This window comes from Dasypus novemcinctus, chromosome 9, assembly GCF_030445035.2.
Source record: "Dasypus novemcinctus isolate mDasNov1 chromosome 9, mDasNov1.1.hap2, whole genome shotgun sequence".
In the NCBI taxonomy this organism is placed as follows: Eukaryota; Metazoa; Chordata; class Mammalia; order Cingulata; family Dasypodidae; genus Dasypus; species Dasypus novemcinctus.
The window spans coordinates 113,330,588-113,342,879 of record NC_080681.1 but is presented as its reverse complement, the minus strand read 5'-3'; the positions used below and the strand labels follow the sequence as shown (position 1 = coordinate 113,342,879).

The 12,292-nt window shown below is 59.4% G+C and overlaps 1 protein-coding gene across 35 annotated transcripts in view; it reads right to left on the bottom strand.

Moving 5' to 3' along the window:
• The window catches only part of RAP1GAP (RAP1 GTPase activating protein), a 62,646-nt gene that overhangs the window by 37,083 nt on the left and 13,271 nt on the right, over positions 1 to 12,292 (bottom strand). For 9 of the 35 annotated variants that reach the window (XR_011649732.1, XM_071217697.1, XM_071217701.1 and 6 more), the window contains one exon: positions 9,877 to 9,912. The exons of 15 other annotated variants lie outside the window; for them this stretch is intronic. Coding sequence is in view for 6 of the 20 variants with exons in the window: in XM_071217673.1 (XP_071073774.1) it covers positions 9,877 to 9,912 (36 nt within the window). In the remaining 14 variants the exon portion in view is untranslated. Of the gene's footprint in view, positions 1 to 1,405; positions 1,424 to 9,876; positions 9,913 to 11,839; positions 11,957 to 12,292 lie in introns of those variants that run through there. 11 more of the 35 variants (XR_011649733.1, XR_011649734.1, XM_071217674.1 and 8 more) reach the window with 5 other exon arrangements.

The following is a 12,292-nucleotide window of genomic DNA, read 5'->3' as shown; positions in this document are numbered from 1 at the left end:
AGAATGTAAACGGGAGGCCTGGCAGGATCATGAAATGTACGCGGGAGGCAGCACGCGTGTCGAGGGCGTGCGTGGGATTGTGTGCGCGCGTGCTGGTGTCTGATCACGCCACCCGCCTGCCTAAGAGCCCCGAGGGCCTCGCCGCTCTCAGAGGCGATGCCGCTGCTCGCGTGGCCCCCAAGGCCCTGCCTGGCTGCGTGCCCCCTCCCCACCCAGTTTCTCAGCTGCATCTTGGGCTCCTCCCCCTTGCTCCTGGCCTCTGCCTGTGACACTTTCCACGGTCCTCCCCTTCACAGCTCACCGGGTAAACTCCTGTTGGGTCTTTCCAGAGCCCCCTCCCCAGACTGGGTCAGGCCACCCCACCCTGGTAAGCTTTCCCAGCAGCCTGCCCAGGGCCTTTGTAGATTTCTCAGTTTGGTTGGCACATTTTGTGGTGTGATTATGAGATTACCATCTGTCTCTCCCACTGGAAATGGACCTTGCTCGGGTCAGGACGGGCTCTGTTTCGGCACCTGGCACACAGTCCACGCCAGTTATGATTTGCTGCACGAATGAAGGTGTCTGTATAGCCATATGCTCCTGACAGAGCTGTCTATACAAGGGTCAAGTCCACGAGTCTGAGGAGGGAGGTACACGTGTGTGTGCATGTGCGTGTTTTAGGGGTCACTCAAAGAACCTCCAGCTCCATGGAAGGGCTGAGGCACTCTGGGGCCGGGGCCCAGGCTGGCTGGGGTGAGTCTCCCCTACCCCATGCCAACTCCTTATCCATATCCCAAGCCTCTGTGCCAAATCTCGAGCCACCTCAGGGTGGTGCCTTGCAGTGGGCAATAGGTGCCTGCTCCTACAGCTCAGAGGCCTGGCCTTCTGCCCACACATTCCATCTCCCCAGGGGCCCAAGCCAAGCCTCCTCCTGCGTGTCTGGCCTCCCTCGTCCCACATGCCTGCCCACAATGCCTGTCCACACTTCCTCCTGGACCTGAAGTTCTTGGCCTACAAGAAGATAGGGGGAAGCAGATGTGGCTCAAGCGATTGAGCTCCTGCCTACCACATGGAAGGTCCAGGTTTGGTTCCCAGTGCCTCCGAAAGAAGATGAGCAAGACAATAAGCTGATGCAATGGGCTGGTACAGTGAGCTGACGCAACAAGTTGATGCAACAAGAGACACAAGGAGGAAAACATAATGAGAGACCCATTAAAGCAGGAAACAGAGGCAGCTCAAACAACTAGGCACCTCTCTCCCACATGGGAGGTCTTGGGTTCAGTTCCCAGTGCCTCCTAAAAAGGAAGATGAGCAGACAACAAACAAACACAGGAAGTGCAAACAACAGGCGTGGGAGTGGGGAGTAGGAATAAATAAATAAAATAAATCTTAAAAAAAAAAAGAAGATAGGCTTCCAAATTCCTACCTTCTCAGCCACCTCCACTTGCAGCCAGGAGATGATATAGAATATTCCAGATTTGGGGCAGAGGAAAGAGTCCCAGCACCTGACTAGGCTGACACCTTGATCACACCTCTGCCGGCCTCCCCCTCCCTCCGCCTTCCTCACTCCCTCCAGCCTCCGGGGCCTCCCTCTGGACCTCGATCCCTCCAAGCTAATTCCAGCCTCAGGACCTTTTCACACGCTCTGCCCGCTACATGACCCTCCCCCGGGGCCAGCTTCTCCCTGCTACCCTTGAGAAGGCAGGCCCCTTCCCACCCACTCTGTCATTACAAAGCGACCCTATCTGCCTGCCAGCTTGTTCGGGGTCGGTCCCCTGCACTGGGGACAGGCTCAGGAGGTCAGGGACCCCGGCCCTCGTCTTGCTGCTGTATGTCCAGGTCCAGACTAGCCTCTGGCATGTGGTAGGGACACGTTAAGTATTTGGTGAATGCACGAACGGCCGCCAGAAGCCTTGCAAGAATGCTGTGAGGCGACTACCGCTGTCCCTCTTTGCAGGCACAGAAACGGAGGCCCCGAGACAAGGCTCAAGGCCCAAGGTCACGCAGCAAATAGACCAGGTCAGAGGTAGGGACGTCTCCGCACAGCAGCGCATACTGCGGCTGAGCTGCCCACTTCACAGGGAGGGAAGGAGCCTCGGGGGGGCGAGCGGCCTCACCAGGTCCCCGGGGGCCCCAGTGTTTTCTCCGACCTTCCCTCGGGGTCTGGAAGAGCCGTGCTGGCTGCTGGGCGGGCCCTCTAAAAGCACCCCTGCACTCAGGGGGCCTTCCACACCCCTGAGACGGGGCCCCCTCATAGCCCCACTGCACGCAGGAAGCGACTGAGGCCCAAGGGCGCCGGCCAGGCCTCAGCGCCAGGCCTGTCTGACCCCAAAGCCAGTGTTCTCGGGACCAGTGTCCACCCCGGGGGGATGCCCACGTGCCAGCAGCTCTCACCTCCCCGCAGGTGAGCACCCAGGGGGCAGAGCCCACACGCCCAGCGATCTGGCCCCTCTGCAGGGCCTGGCAGCTCGTGGCACCGCCCGCCAGCATGAGCAGGAATGGGGGCCCCTGAGGCGGTACCTCGCTTGCCCCAGTTGCCCAGCCAGCTGGTGGCCGAGGCAGCATTCACGGGCTGGGACCAAGTGCCAGAGTGGACACAGAGGCACAGCGCAGGGGCTCAGTAAACACTCCCGGCTGCCTCAACGGCTCAGAGCAGGCTCCCCAAGTGGGGAATAGGGGGCCCTGGCAGGCCATTAGCCCATGAGATTTTGGGGGGTTCACCCTCCAGGAAGTCCCGTAGAGGCTTGCAGGAACATGACCCATGGCTGCCCCACCCGCCCTTACCTGCCAGGCCCCCCTCTGTGCTGTGCCCATGGGCCACCATATGCCTTTTGCTTCCACGTTGCTAACATGCCTTCTCCTCCTCCTGGAACATTCTCTCAGCACTGCCCCTCTGCCCCAAACATATATAAAAGACTTGATTCCACCTGGCTTATTTGATCTTTGGGTTTCAGCTTCCAAGTCACCTCCTCCAGCAAGCCTCCCCTGATTCGCAGGCATGGGGGAAGATTCTCTTCTCTAAGCTTTCAGGCACCCCCACATGTCCCTGATTAGCACTTATCACCCCCTGTAGAACCACCTCTTTCCTTGCTTTCCCCTCCAGACTGTGAACCCCACGCGCGCCACCCGGTCTGCCCGTCACTGCATGTCCCCAGGGCCCAGCAAGCTTGGCACTAAGTATGTATTGAATTAATATGCTGAGTGAGTAAATGACTGCCTGGGGGAGGCCTTAAGCTTCGGGAAGCCTTTCTGGGGTTGGGGAATATTAGAACAGTCCCCTCCTTACCCACCTGTCCTCAACCAAGCCACAGCAGTATCTATAATTCCACCATTAGAGAGGGTCTTTGATTTAATGAATCTTTTCTCTCAAAATGCAGATGCTCAGAGAGAGGAGGACAGCTACTGAAATACACCCTGGATCTCATTTTGCTCTAAGAACTCTGGGCAAGAGATACTATTTCCACTGTTATGAACAATCTGAGGCTGAGAGAGGCAAAGCACCTTGGACAAGGCCACACAGCAAAGTGAAAACTGGAGTTGGTATTTGAACTCAGGTCTGTTCAACTGCAGAACCCAAATCTCTCCAGGGACCACCCAAGACCAGGGGACCTGAGCCTGAGGTAGGGTGCAGGCCGAGCCAACCAGACCGGGGACCTCAGAGCTGCAAGAACCCTTGAGGACCGTTCCTGCCTCTTCATTGTGCTGACGGTGAGTGTGGGGACAAGTGCCTAGTGCTGGGGACTCACTGCCCAAGGTCACGTGGTGGGACAGTGGTAGTCTTGGGACCAAGCCTCCTGGAAGGGCTGTCCCTGCTTCCTGAGGCCTGCAGCCGAGCACTGAATGGGGAAGGAGAGGGAGAGAGGTCAGGGTGAGTGACCCTGCGCCTGGAAAAGGCAGGCCTAGGGAGACACAACCCCCGCCCCGATCCCACTGCAGGGCTGCTTTTGGGGGTGGGAGGCCTTCGAGGAGGTACCTAGGCTTAAACGGCTGGTTCTGAGGAAAGGAAAGCTTGTCTATACCCATCTGAGCTGCCCAGCAATGGAATGGGCTACCTCAAAGGCAGTGAGCCTCCTGTCACTGGCAGTGTGCAAGGAAGGGCTAGTCAAGCAGCTTCAAGAGGTCTTGGTGGGCTGGACCTGGGGGAGGTTGGGCTTTGAGTGCTCCATCAAGTCACTGAATACAAAGTGCATTTTCCTCAAGGGCCTCGGAGGCTCCTTCCCGGACACAAAAGGGGTCATGAGCCAAAGGAAGGGGTTCCTTGTTGCGTGGAGGCTGCGGGAAGGTACCTCAAAGGTCTCTTCCATCTAAAGATTCTCTGATTCTGAGATTCTTCAAAGGCAGGAGTCCGAGACTCAATGGTTTCGCCTGTCAGGCACTGTCATTGTCTCTAAACTCATACCCTGCCCACCAGACCCTGCTCCGTCAGGCCCCCTGGCCCCTCTCCACACCCACCGCCAACCTAGCTCTCCCTCATCGCCCCAACCACACTGGCCTCCTCGCCGTTCCCGGGACCCACTAAGCTCATTCCAACCCCAGGACCTTTGCGCCTGCTCGTCCCTCTGCTGGAAGGCTCCCTCCACCCCCAGCTCTTCTCATCCTTCAGGATGTAGTTCAAATGCCACCTCCTTAGAAAGGCCTTCCCTGATGACCCTTCCCCTTCAAGCAGCCATGCAGCAGAGAGTGGTGGTCAAACCACCCTGTGCCTCAGTTTCTCGGCCCTAAGCCAGGGATAACAGCAGTACTTGCCTCATGGGGTTGTTGTGAGGGTTCAATTCATCAATGCATGGAAAGAGCTTTGGAACCCAGCCTGGCACACATAAGCTCTGGGTGAAACCAGCTCTTGTCAGTATGGAACCTGGCTTTAGAAGCACAGCAACCATCACAGTTTGTTATTTTACTATTTATTTACAATCTGTCTCCTCTATTTGCTGTTTTCCAGGTGAGAAAATTGAGGCTCCGAGAGGTGAAGTGCTGGCCAGTCGGGCTCCCTAAGGACAGGGCTGGGCCTGTTTTCTGCTGAATTTTCAGGACCTTGAATGATACCGGGCCTGCAGCAGGTGCTCAGCAGTTACTGGTGGCTGAATCAACGAATGACAACTCTGAGACTGCAGCGCCACCGTCTGCGTTCTGTGCAGCCAGGAGCCCACGCCGGCTAAGAGTTTATCTCTGCCAGCCCCTGCCCACTCTAGCCCCAAATGAGCCCCAGCTTGACTGAGGTCCCAGCTTCTCCCAGATGGGGCTGCTGGGATGGGCCTGCTAATGAGCTGGGGACCAGCATCCACGCCCAGATTTCCCGTGGGACCCCCCTCGCCCCAAAGTGGGCCAGGGGGACGAGGCAGGAGCTGGCCAGGCATCGCCCCAGGGCATCCCTGCCCAGAGGTGTGGTGGCAGGTGTGGGCTCAGGAGGCAGCTGCTGGCTCCCCTGTCCCGTGCCCTGCCAGCTGCCTGCTGGGGGCCTGTCCAGCAGATGCATAATAGATGAGGAGGCCCAGCGGGCCGTGCCTGCTTGGCATTTCAGAGCCACTAATGAAGCCAGCCTCGTGCTTCCTGGGGCAGCACTGGGCCCCCAGGGCCTCCAGGGCCCCCAGCTCAGTGATAGCACCAAGGAGCCACCTGAGGACAGGGGCTGCCCACCCAATCCTCCATTGGACACCAGCGGCAGCCAGGAGTGCAGGCTGAAGGCGGGGGCTCAGGCACCAGATGGCCGCACTGCCTGCCAGGCTCACCGCTCACGTGGGCTGGCCACGTTCCCACTCTGAACCTCAGTTTCCTCATCTTACAGATGAGGATGGATGGAAAAGAGACTCTGCTCTGTAAGGCTGGCATGAGGACGGAAGGAAGTAATCACAGGACGTGCTTGACCCAGGGTGTGGGACACAGAAAACGCTCCACCCACGTCACTATCCAGAGGAGACAATTTTGTGACCAGATGGGCTCTCCCAGAAGGACACACTGCACCTGGGGATACTCGCTCTCCCCCTCCGCCCTCACCTCATAACCAAGAGTCCCCTCATTTCTGTGGCTACCCCATCTGTGACCACAGTCCTGTCCTCAGCAGGAGGAAGAGCTGGATTCCAAACCAGCCCTCGCCAGCTGTGTAGTCTTGGGCTAGAGCCTTGACCTCTCTCAGCCTTGGTTTTGGCCTCCATCAAATGGGGACACTAAGGCCCCTTTCAGGACAGTCGTTGTAATTTTTTTAAACTTTTTATTTTGAAATAACTCCAAACTTACAATTGCAGAAACAACAGAAAACCCAAACGGGGAACTCCAATATACTACCCTAAGTTTGTATCCATCTAAATTTGCAGCCACTTTAAGTACAGTTATCGAGTTCAAGAACTTCAACGGTGATGTAAAGCTTAGTCGATGCTCCAATTTTTCCATATATCCCAATAATGTCCTTTGGGGCCTTTTCTCCTCCATTATTAGATCCAGGCTAAGATCATGGAGTGTGTGTAATTATCATTGTCTCTTGAGCTGCTCTTTTTTAAAAATTGTAGAAACCTACATATAGCACAACAGTGACCATTTTCAGCACTCCAAGCACAGCATGCGGTGGGACTAATCACATTCGCACGGGGCTACCCTCAGCACCGTCCATTACCAGGCCTTTTCCATCACCCCAAACAGAAACCGTGCAGCCATTACACACTAACTCCCCACTCCGCCTCCGCCGGGACCCTGTACCCTACTTTCTGTCTCCATAATTTTGCATACTCTAGTTATTTCATATAAGTGGAATCATTCAGTATCTGACCCTTTGTGTCTGATTTATTTCACTCGACACGTACTGTAGCATGCATCAGAACTTCATTCCTTTTCACGGCTGAGTAATATTCCATGGTATGGCTGTACCCTTCCATCTGCCCGTGGATAGATGAAATGTGGGTTGCTTCCACCTTTCGGCTGTTGTGAACAGTGCTGCTCTGGACGTTAATGTACAGATTATCCAGGTCCCTGCTTTCAATTCTTTGGGGTGTCCATCTAGTAGTGGGATTGCAGGGCAGATGGTAACACTACACTTAACTTTTCGAGGCGCTGCCACGCTGCTTCCCACAGTGGTGGCACCACTTTACCTTCGCACCGCGTGGGCACCGCTGTAAAATGCCAGCACACAGTCGGCCCACAGCCCTTGCCGAGCCCTGCCTCCCGCAGGTGCCCGGCTGTAAAGGCAGAGTGGACTCTCCCTCTCCCCAGGGTGTTTCCCAGCACCCACTCAAGCCCACCCAGCCACCCCTCCCACTGCACTCCCTCACTTGAATCCATCTGAAAGGTCCAGCCCCCACGCCAGGATTCGGGGTGCCTTAGGGCTGCAGAACAGAGTCACCCTGACCCATTGGCCCCAATTTTCCCACTGGGCCTCACTCCTGGCATTTTCCCACTTGCTCTGAAACACTCCACCGCAGACAACTTGCTGACGGGGGCAGGGAGTAGCAGAACCCAGCCCTAACCATGTCTGACCTCTACCAGGTCTCACTGCTCCCTGAGCCAAACGACCTCTTCCTTCTTTTTAAAAAGTGGTAGGGGGAAATCACCTCCTCCAAGAAGCCCTGCCCCCTTACCTGACATAGTTGTACTTATTCCACTCTCTGGGCACATTCACCTTGATTTCACAAATGTTCATTAAGCATTTACTGGGTACATGGAGCTGTGCAAGACTGTGTAGGGGCAAAGCTGAGACAAGTACAGCACAGCTTTCCAGGGAGTCCCGGTGAAAAGTGGAACTAAGCCAAGCAAAAAGGTACTCAAGCAACCTCTGGTTTCAAGGAGCTCAGAGCCTGCGTTGTGCCACAGCGTTCTGTGGACACATCAAGTCATCTGAAGTCAACTTGCCAAAATACTCAACAAATACTTCTTGAGCATCGACTGGGGCTCAGAGAGGGCAAGCGACCTGCCTGAGGTCACACAACTGGCAAGTGGCAGACCCAAATTCAAATCCACATTTGTTGGACTCCAAATTCCATAGTCTTCCCACTACCCTAGGAATGATAGCAAATACCCGCTTCACTAGCATTATCAGTAGGGGAGGCATTCCAAGGAGAGACGGAACGTGGGAATCGGGAAGGAAAACACTAAAAAATGGTGATACAGGTGGGCTGGAGGTGTGGGGAGGTCTTGTGGAAGTGGAAGGGAGGACACAGCAAGGAGAGCCAAAGCATGGAGGTGGGGCTGGCAGGGTCAGGTTCCTGCTAACAGAAATGGAGGGCACAGGGGAGAAGGGCGCCCCAGGCTGGAAAGAGAGGTGGACACACACCCTGAATGCCAGGAAATCACAACAAATTGTAAAGATGATCACCACCAGCAATAAGGACACACCCTTTGTGCCCGCCACAGGCTTCTCAGGGTCCGACCCGGCGGGCCTAGGGGCTAGCACCTCGGACAGCAGCCCCAGCGCCGAGGACCCAGCGCAAGGGGTTGTGGGTAATGCCCAGGTCCTGGGGGGTTCCTTATTTGACTGATGTGTCACCCGAGGTCACACAGGGGAAGGGACTTGCCCAAAGCCATGCAGCTGGTCGTTACTATCACTCCTGAGTCCTTGTCCCTGACTCTGTCCAGGACTCCCAAGGGGGCACCTTCTGAGTCACCCCCGTCTCCAAGTCTTCCCTCGAGAGCATCCCTTGCTCAGGCGATCCCTGCGGCCGGATGCCCTGGAACAGAGTGAGTGAGACTCTGGGCTCTGTGCCTCATTGTTCTCATCTGTAATTCCAGATAACAGCCCCTAACTCAGGGATGGGGGAAAGATTATGTGGATGAGGCAAGCCACGCACCTAAAGCGCCCGCTCACGGCGGGTTTTTACATCCTAATTGGTGAACTCCCTGAAGGCGAGGACTGTGCCCTCCTCCCTCTGTCCACACCCCCCTTGCTCCATCCTTGCTCTGGGCATAGCAAACCTTACTGCAGAGGTTCACAGATCGACTGGGCACAGCAGCAGGAGAAAAACCCAGAGAGGGAGAGTAACTGGCCCCAGATTGCCCAGAAAGCATCAAAAGAAAATCAAAAGGCAGGCCCTGGAGCTCAGCCTGGGCACCCCGCGTGCCTCCTGCCCCAGACACAGCTTCCCCAGAGGGCTCTGGTGGCAGCTGGGGCTCTGGTGCCAGATAGGGGGCACCCAGCAGCCAGGGCTCCTTGCTGGACCCCGGGAAGCCCCCAGCAGAGGCAGGAAGCAGGAGCCAGAGCTGTTGGGGGGCTCCCCACTGGAGCTGAAGTGGCAGCAGGATGTGCCAGCCAGGGCCCATGTGACGCTGGTGCAGAAGCCAGGAGGTGCCTACATGCTGGGGCATCGGGGGTGCCATGAATCCCGGGGTGAGGCCGCACCTCCGCCCGCTGCCGCCTCGGTGTGGTGGAAGCTGCAGGCACAGCTGCCTCCTCCCCGCTCCTCCCAGGCAGAGGGCAGCCTCCGAGGAAGGGAACCGACAGGAGGAGGGGCTTCCGAGGGCTGTAGGCCAAGAGGGACTGGAGGGTCTGGGGGTCTGTGGAAAAGCTAAGGGCACCTGCAGCCCAGCCAGATGCCCCCGTGAGGTGGGAAGGACTGGAGAAGAGAAAAAGGAAGGAAAGTCACATTTAGTGAGGACCTGCAGTGTGCCAGGCCCTGGTTTTGTTTTGGTCTTTTATACTTTTACACTCTGTCAAATAGGTTTTTAAATCCCCATTTTACAGATGAGAAAACAGGTCCAGAGAGGTTAGCTGAACTGCTCAAGGTCACACAGGCAGCGACAGAGCTGAGCATTGAACCTGATTTGCCTGACTCCCAGGCTGAGCTCTAGAAGGGACTGAGGGAAGACTGTGCGGGGCAGAACTAGTAAGAGGGTCTTGCCCACCCCGTGCCTGGGAGAGCATGGCTGGGGGGTTGGAGGGGTCAGCCAGCCCAGCCCCTCCCAAGAGCCCTCAGCACTTACCACACACTCCGGCGAGGGGCGAAGGACTTGTCCACCCTGAAACACAGCCAGAGGGACAGCAGGTGAGGGGGCAGCCCCTTCCCACACACTCATGGCCCCCCCTTCCTTGCCCAGCACATGAGGCCAGCCCCCCTGCCCCCGCTCTCCCAGAGGGGCCTGGAGGAGCCCCTCCTTCTGCGGAGGCCTGATGCCCTGCCACCTTCTCCTTTAGGCTGCTGGGGCCCTCACCCCAGCCGGGGAGCTGTGAGAGCTGGCAGCACTGCCAGGGGGCGGTGCAGGAGGTGAGACACGGGAAAGCAGGTGGGGGGTTAAGGAGTAAGGAAAAAAGGCACGACTGGGGATATGGGGACAGAGAAGCACAGTCTTAGGACCAGGCTGTGGGGTGTCAGAAGGGGTGGGGCGTAGAGGGGATGGTCTTGGGACCGTGACTGCACAGCGGCGACCAGAGCAGGGACGCAGGCGGGGACAGTGTGGAGTCCCGGGCAGGCCTGAGGGGTGTTCTGAACGTTTAGGGCGTGGCAAGGGGACGCCCAGCCCCAGCCCGGCTCCAGCAGCTGCCTGGGCTCCTCGGTGTCTGCCCAGGGCACAGAGCTCCACTCCCACGAAACACACACACCCTGGCCCCCAAAACAGACTCAGAGGAAGATCTCAAGGCCCCAAAGTTTGGGGGGCAGCACTTGGCTTTGTCTCCCCTAAATCCCTCAGGTTCAGCCTCAAGGAGAGGGTAAGGGCACTGCCCCCTGCCCAATTCTCATCCCCTTTGCCCTTGGAGGGCACCTTGGAGTTGGGCAGGGCTGGGAGGGGGTGGGGGCTGGGAGGGGGTAGGGGAGGGCTGGCTAGGCCCCCCTCCCGCCTAGTTTGGGGTTGAGGGGTTCAGGCAACTGTTGGGACAACAAACCACCCTCGCCTCCTGCCCAGAGGCTGCAGGGGCACCAAGCGGGTGCAGAAAACCAGACTCGGCCAGTGAGGGGGTGTTTCCTGGGGAGGCACGGCTGGGGGCTCCTAGGGGGCACCTAATGGAAGGCCGACTTTGCAGGCTGCGGGGTGAGGCCAGAGAGACCCAGGCCCCCACCCCCCACCTGGGCGGCCCAGGTGTCAGCTGCGCAGCCTCCCCAGATCGGGAGGGTGGCCGCTCACCTCCCGCCCACGCTGCCCCTCGGCCAGGGTCCTCCGGAGGCCCAGGGTCCAGGAGAGGGGAGGCGCCTTGGGCACAATCCCCAGAGCTCGGCGCGCGCCTGCTCTGCGCCAGGGCTTCTCGGCCAGTCGCCGCCACACCCACGCGCGTGAGCCCTCCCACCCGGGGCGCCCCGGGGCGGGAGGCGGGGGCCTGGCGAGGCGCCGCAGCGGCCCGCGAGAAGGGGCTCTGGGCCCAGTCGGCCTGCGCGCCCTCCGCCCACTTGGCCACGTCCCTGCCTTGGGCAGAGACCCCATTCCACCCCGCACCCCTCTGAGGTGGGCACTTGAGATCGGGAAGGAGCGACCCCCAGATGGAGCAGCCGCCACTGCGAGGAGGGGTACCGAGAGCCGGAGGGCGTGAGGCAGGGGCATCCCGTGCCCGGGGCTGCAAAGGCTCCTGGGCGCCCTCCTGCCAGCCCCACTGCGGGCCCGGGAGAGTCCGCACCTCCTGCTCCCGCACACACTTAGGTGCCCCCGCCCGCAGGTAAACACCGCACGCACACACGCGGGCCGGGCCAGCCTTCTGTCCACACCCACCGCGTGCACACGCACTGCCACGCACCGCACACAGCACAGGCACGCCGCGTGCGCTCCCGTCCCGCCGCGGGCCCCGCACACCCAGGCGGAGCCCACGCGCGGACGCCTGAGACGACCAAGGTCACTCGCAGGAACACGCACAGCCCTCCCACGCGGCCTGCGCACGTGCACAACGCCCCTGCCCTCGCTCAAGCCCGGACTCACAACCCCGGAAGCGCCCCGCGCCCCCGCGCGCCCCCGGGCCACCTACCCCCCGTACGCCCCGAAGGTGAAGCTGCGCTTGCGGCCGCTCATGGTGCCGCCGCCGCCCCGCGGCCCGCGCCGAGCCGGGGCCGCCTTCCCCGCGCCCGGGTCACCTTGGCAACCCGGGCCGCCCCGCCCCCGGCCACCAGCCCGGGGGTGTCGCCGTCCGCGGGCCGCCGTCCAGCTGCCGGGGAACCGCGCACCGCGGCCGCCGCGCACAGAAAGGGCCGCTTGTTCGCGCGCCCTGGGCGCCCCGCGGGACTTTCCGAGCGGGGGCTGGGAGGGCCTGGCGGGGACGGCCAGACCCGCCACCGCCACCGCCCCGCAGAGGGGCACCCGGCTACAGCCCGCTCTTCTGGAAGTCCCAGCGGTCCAGGGTGGGAGCTTTTGGAAGCCAGGGTCAAAATGGGCTGCTCTGTGGGCAAGGCCCTGCTCTTCCTTCACCTCGACTCTCTCATCT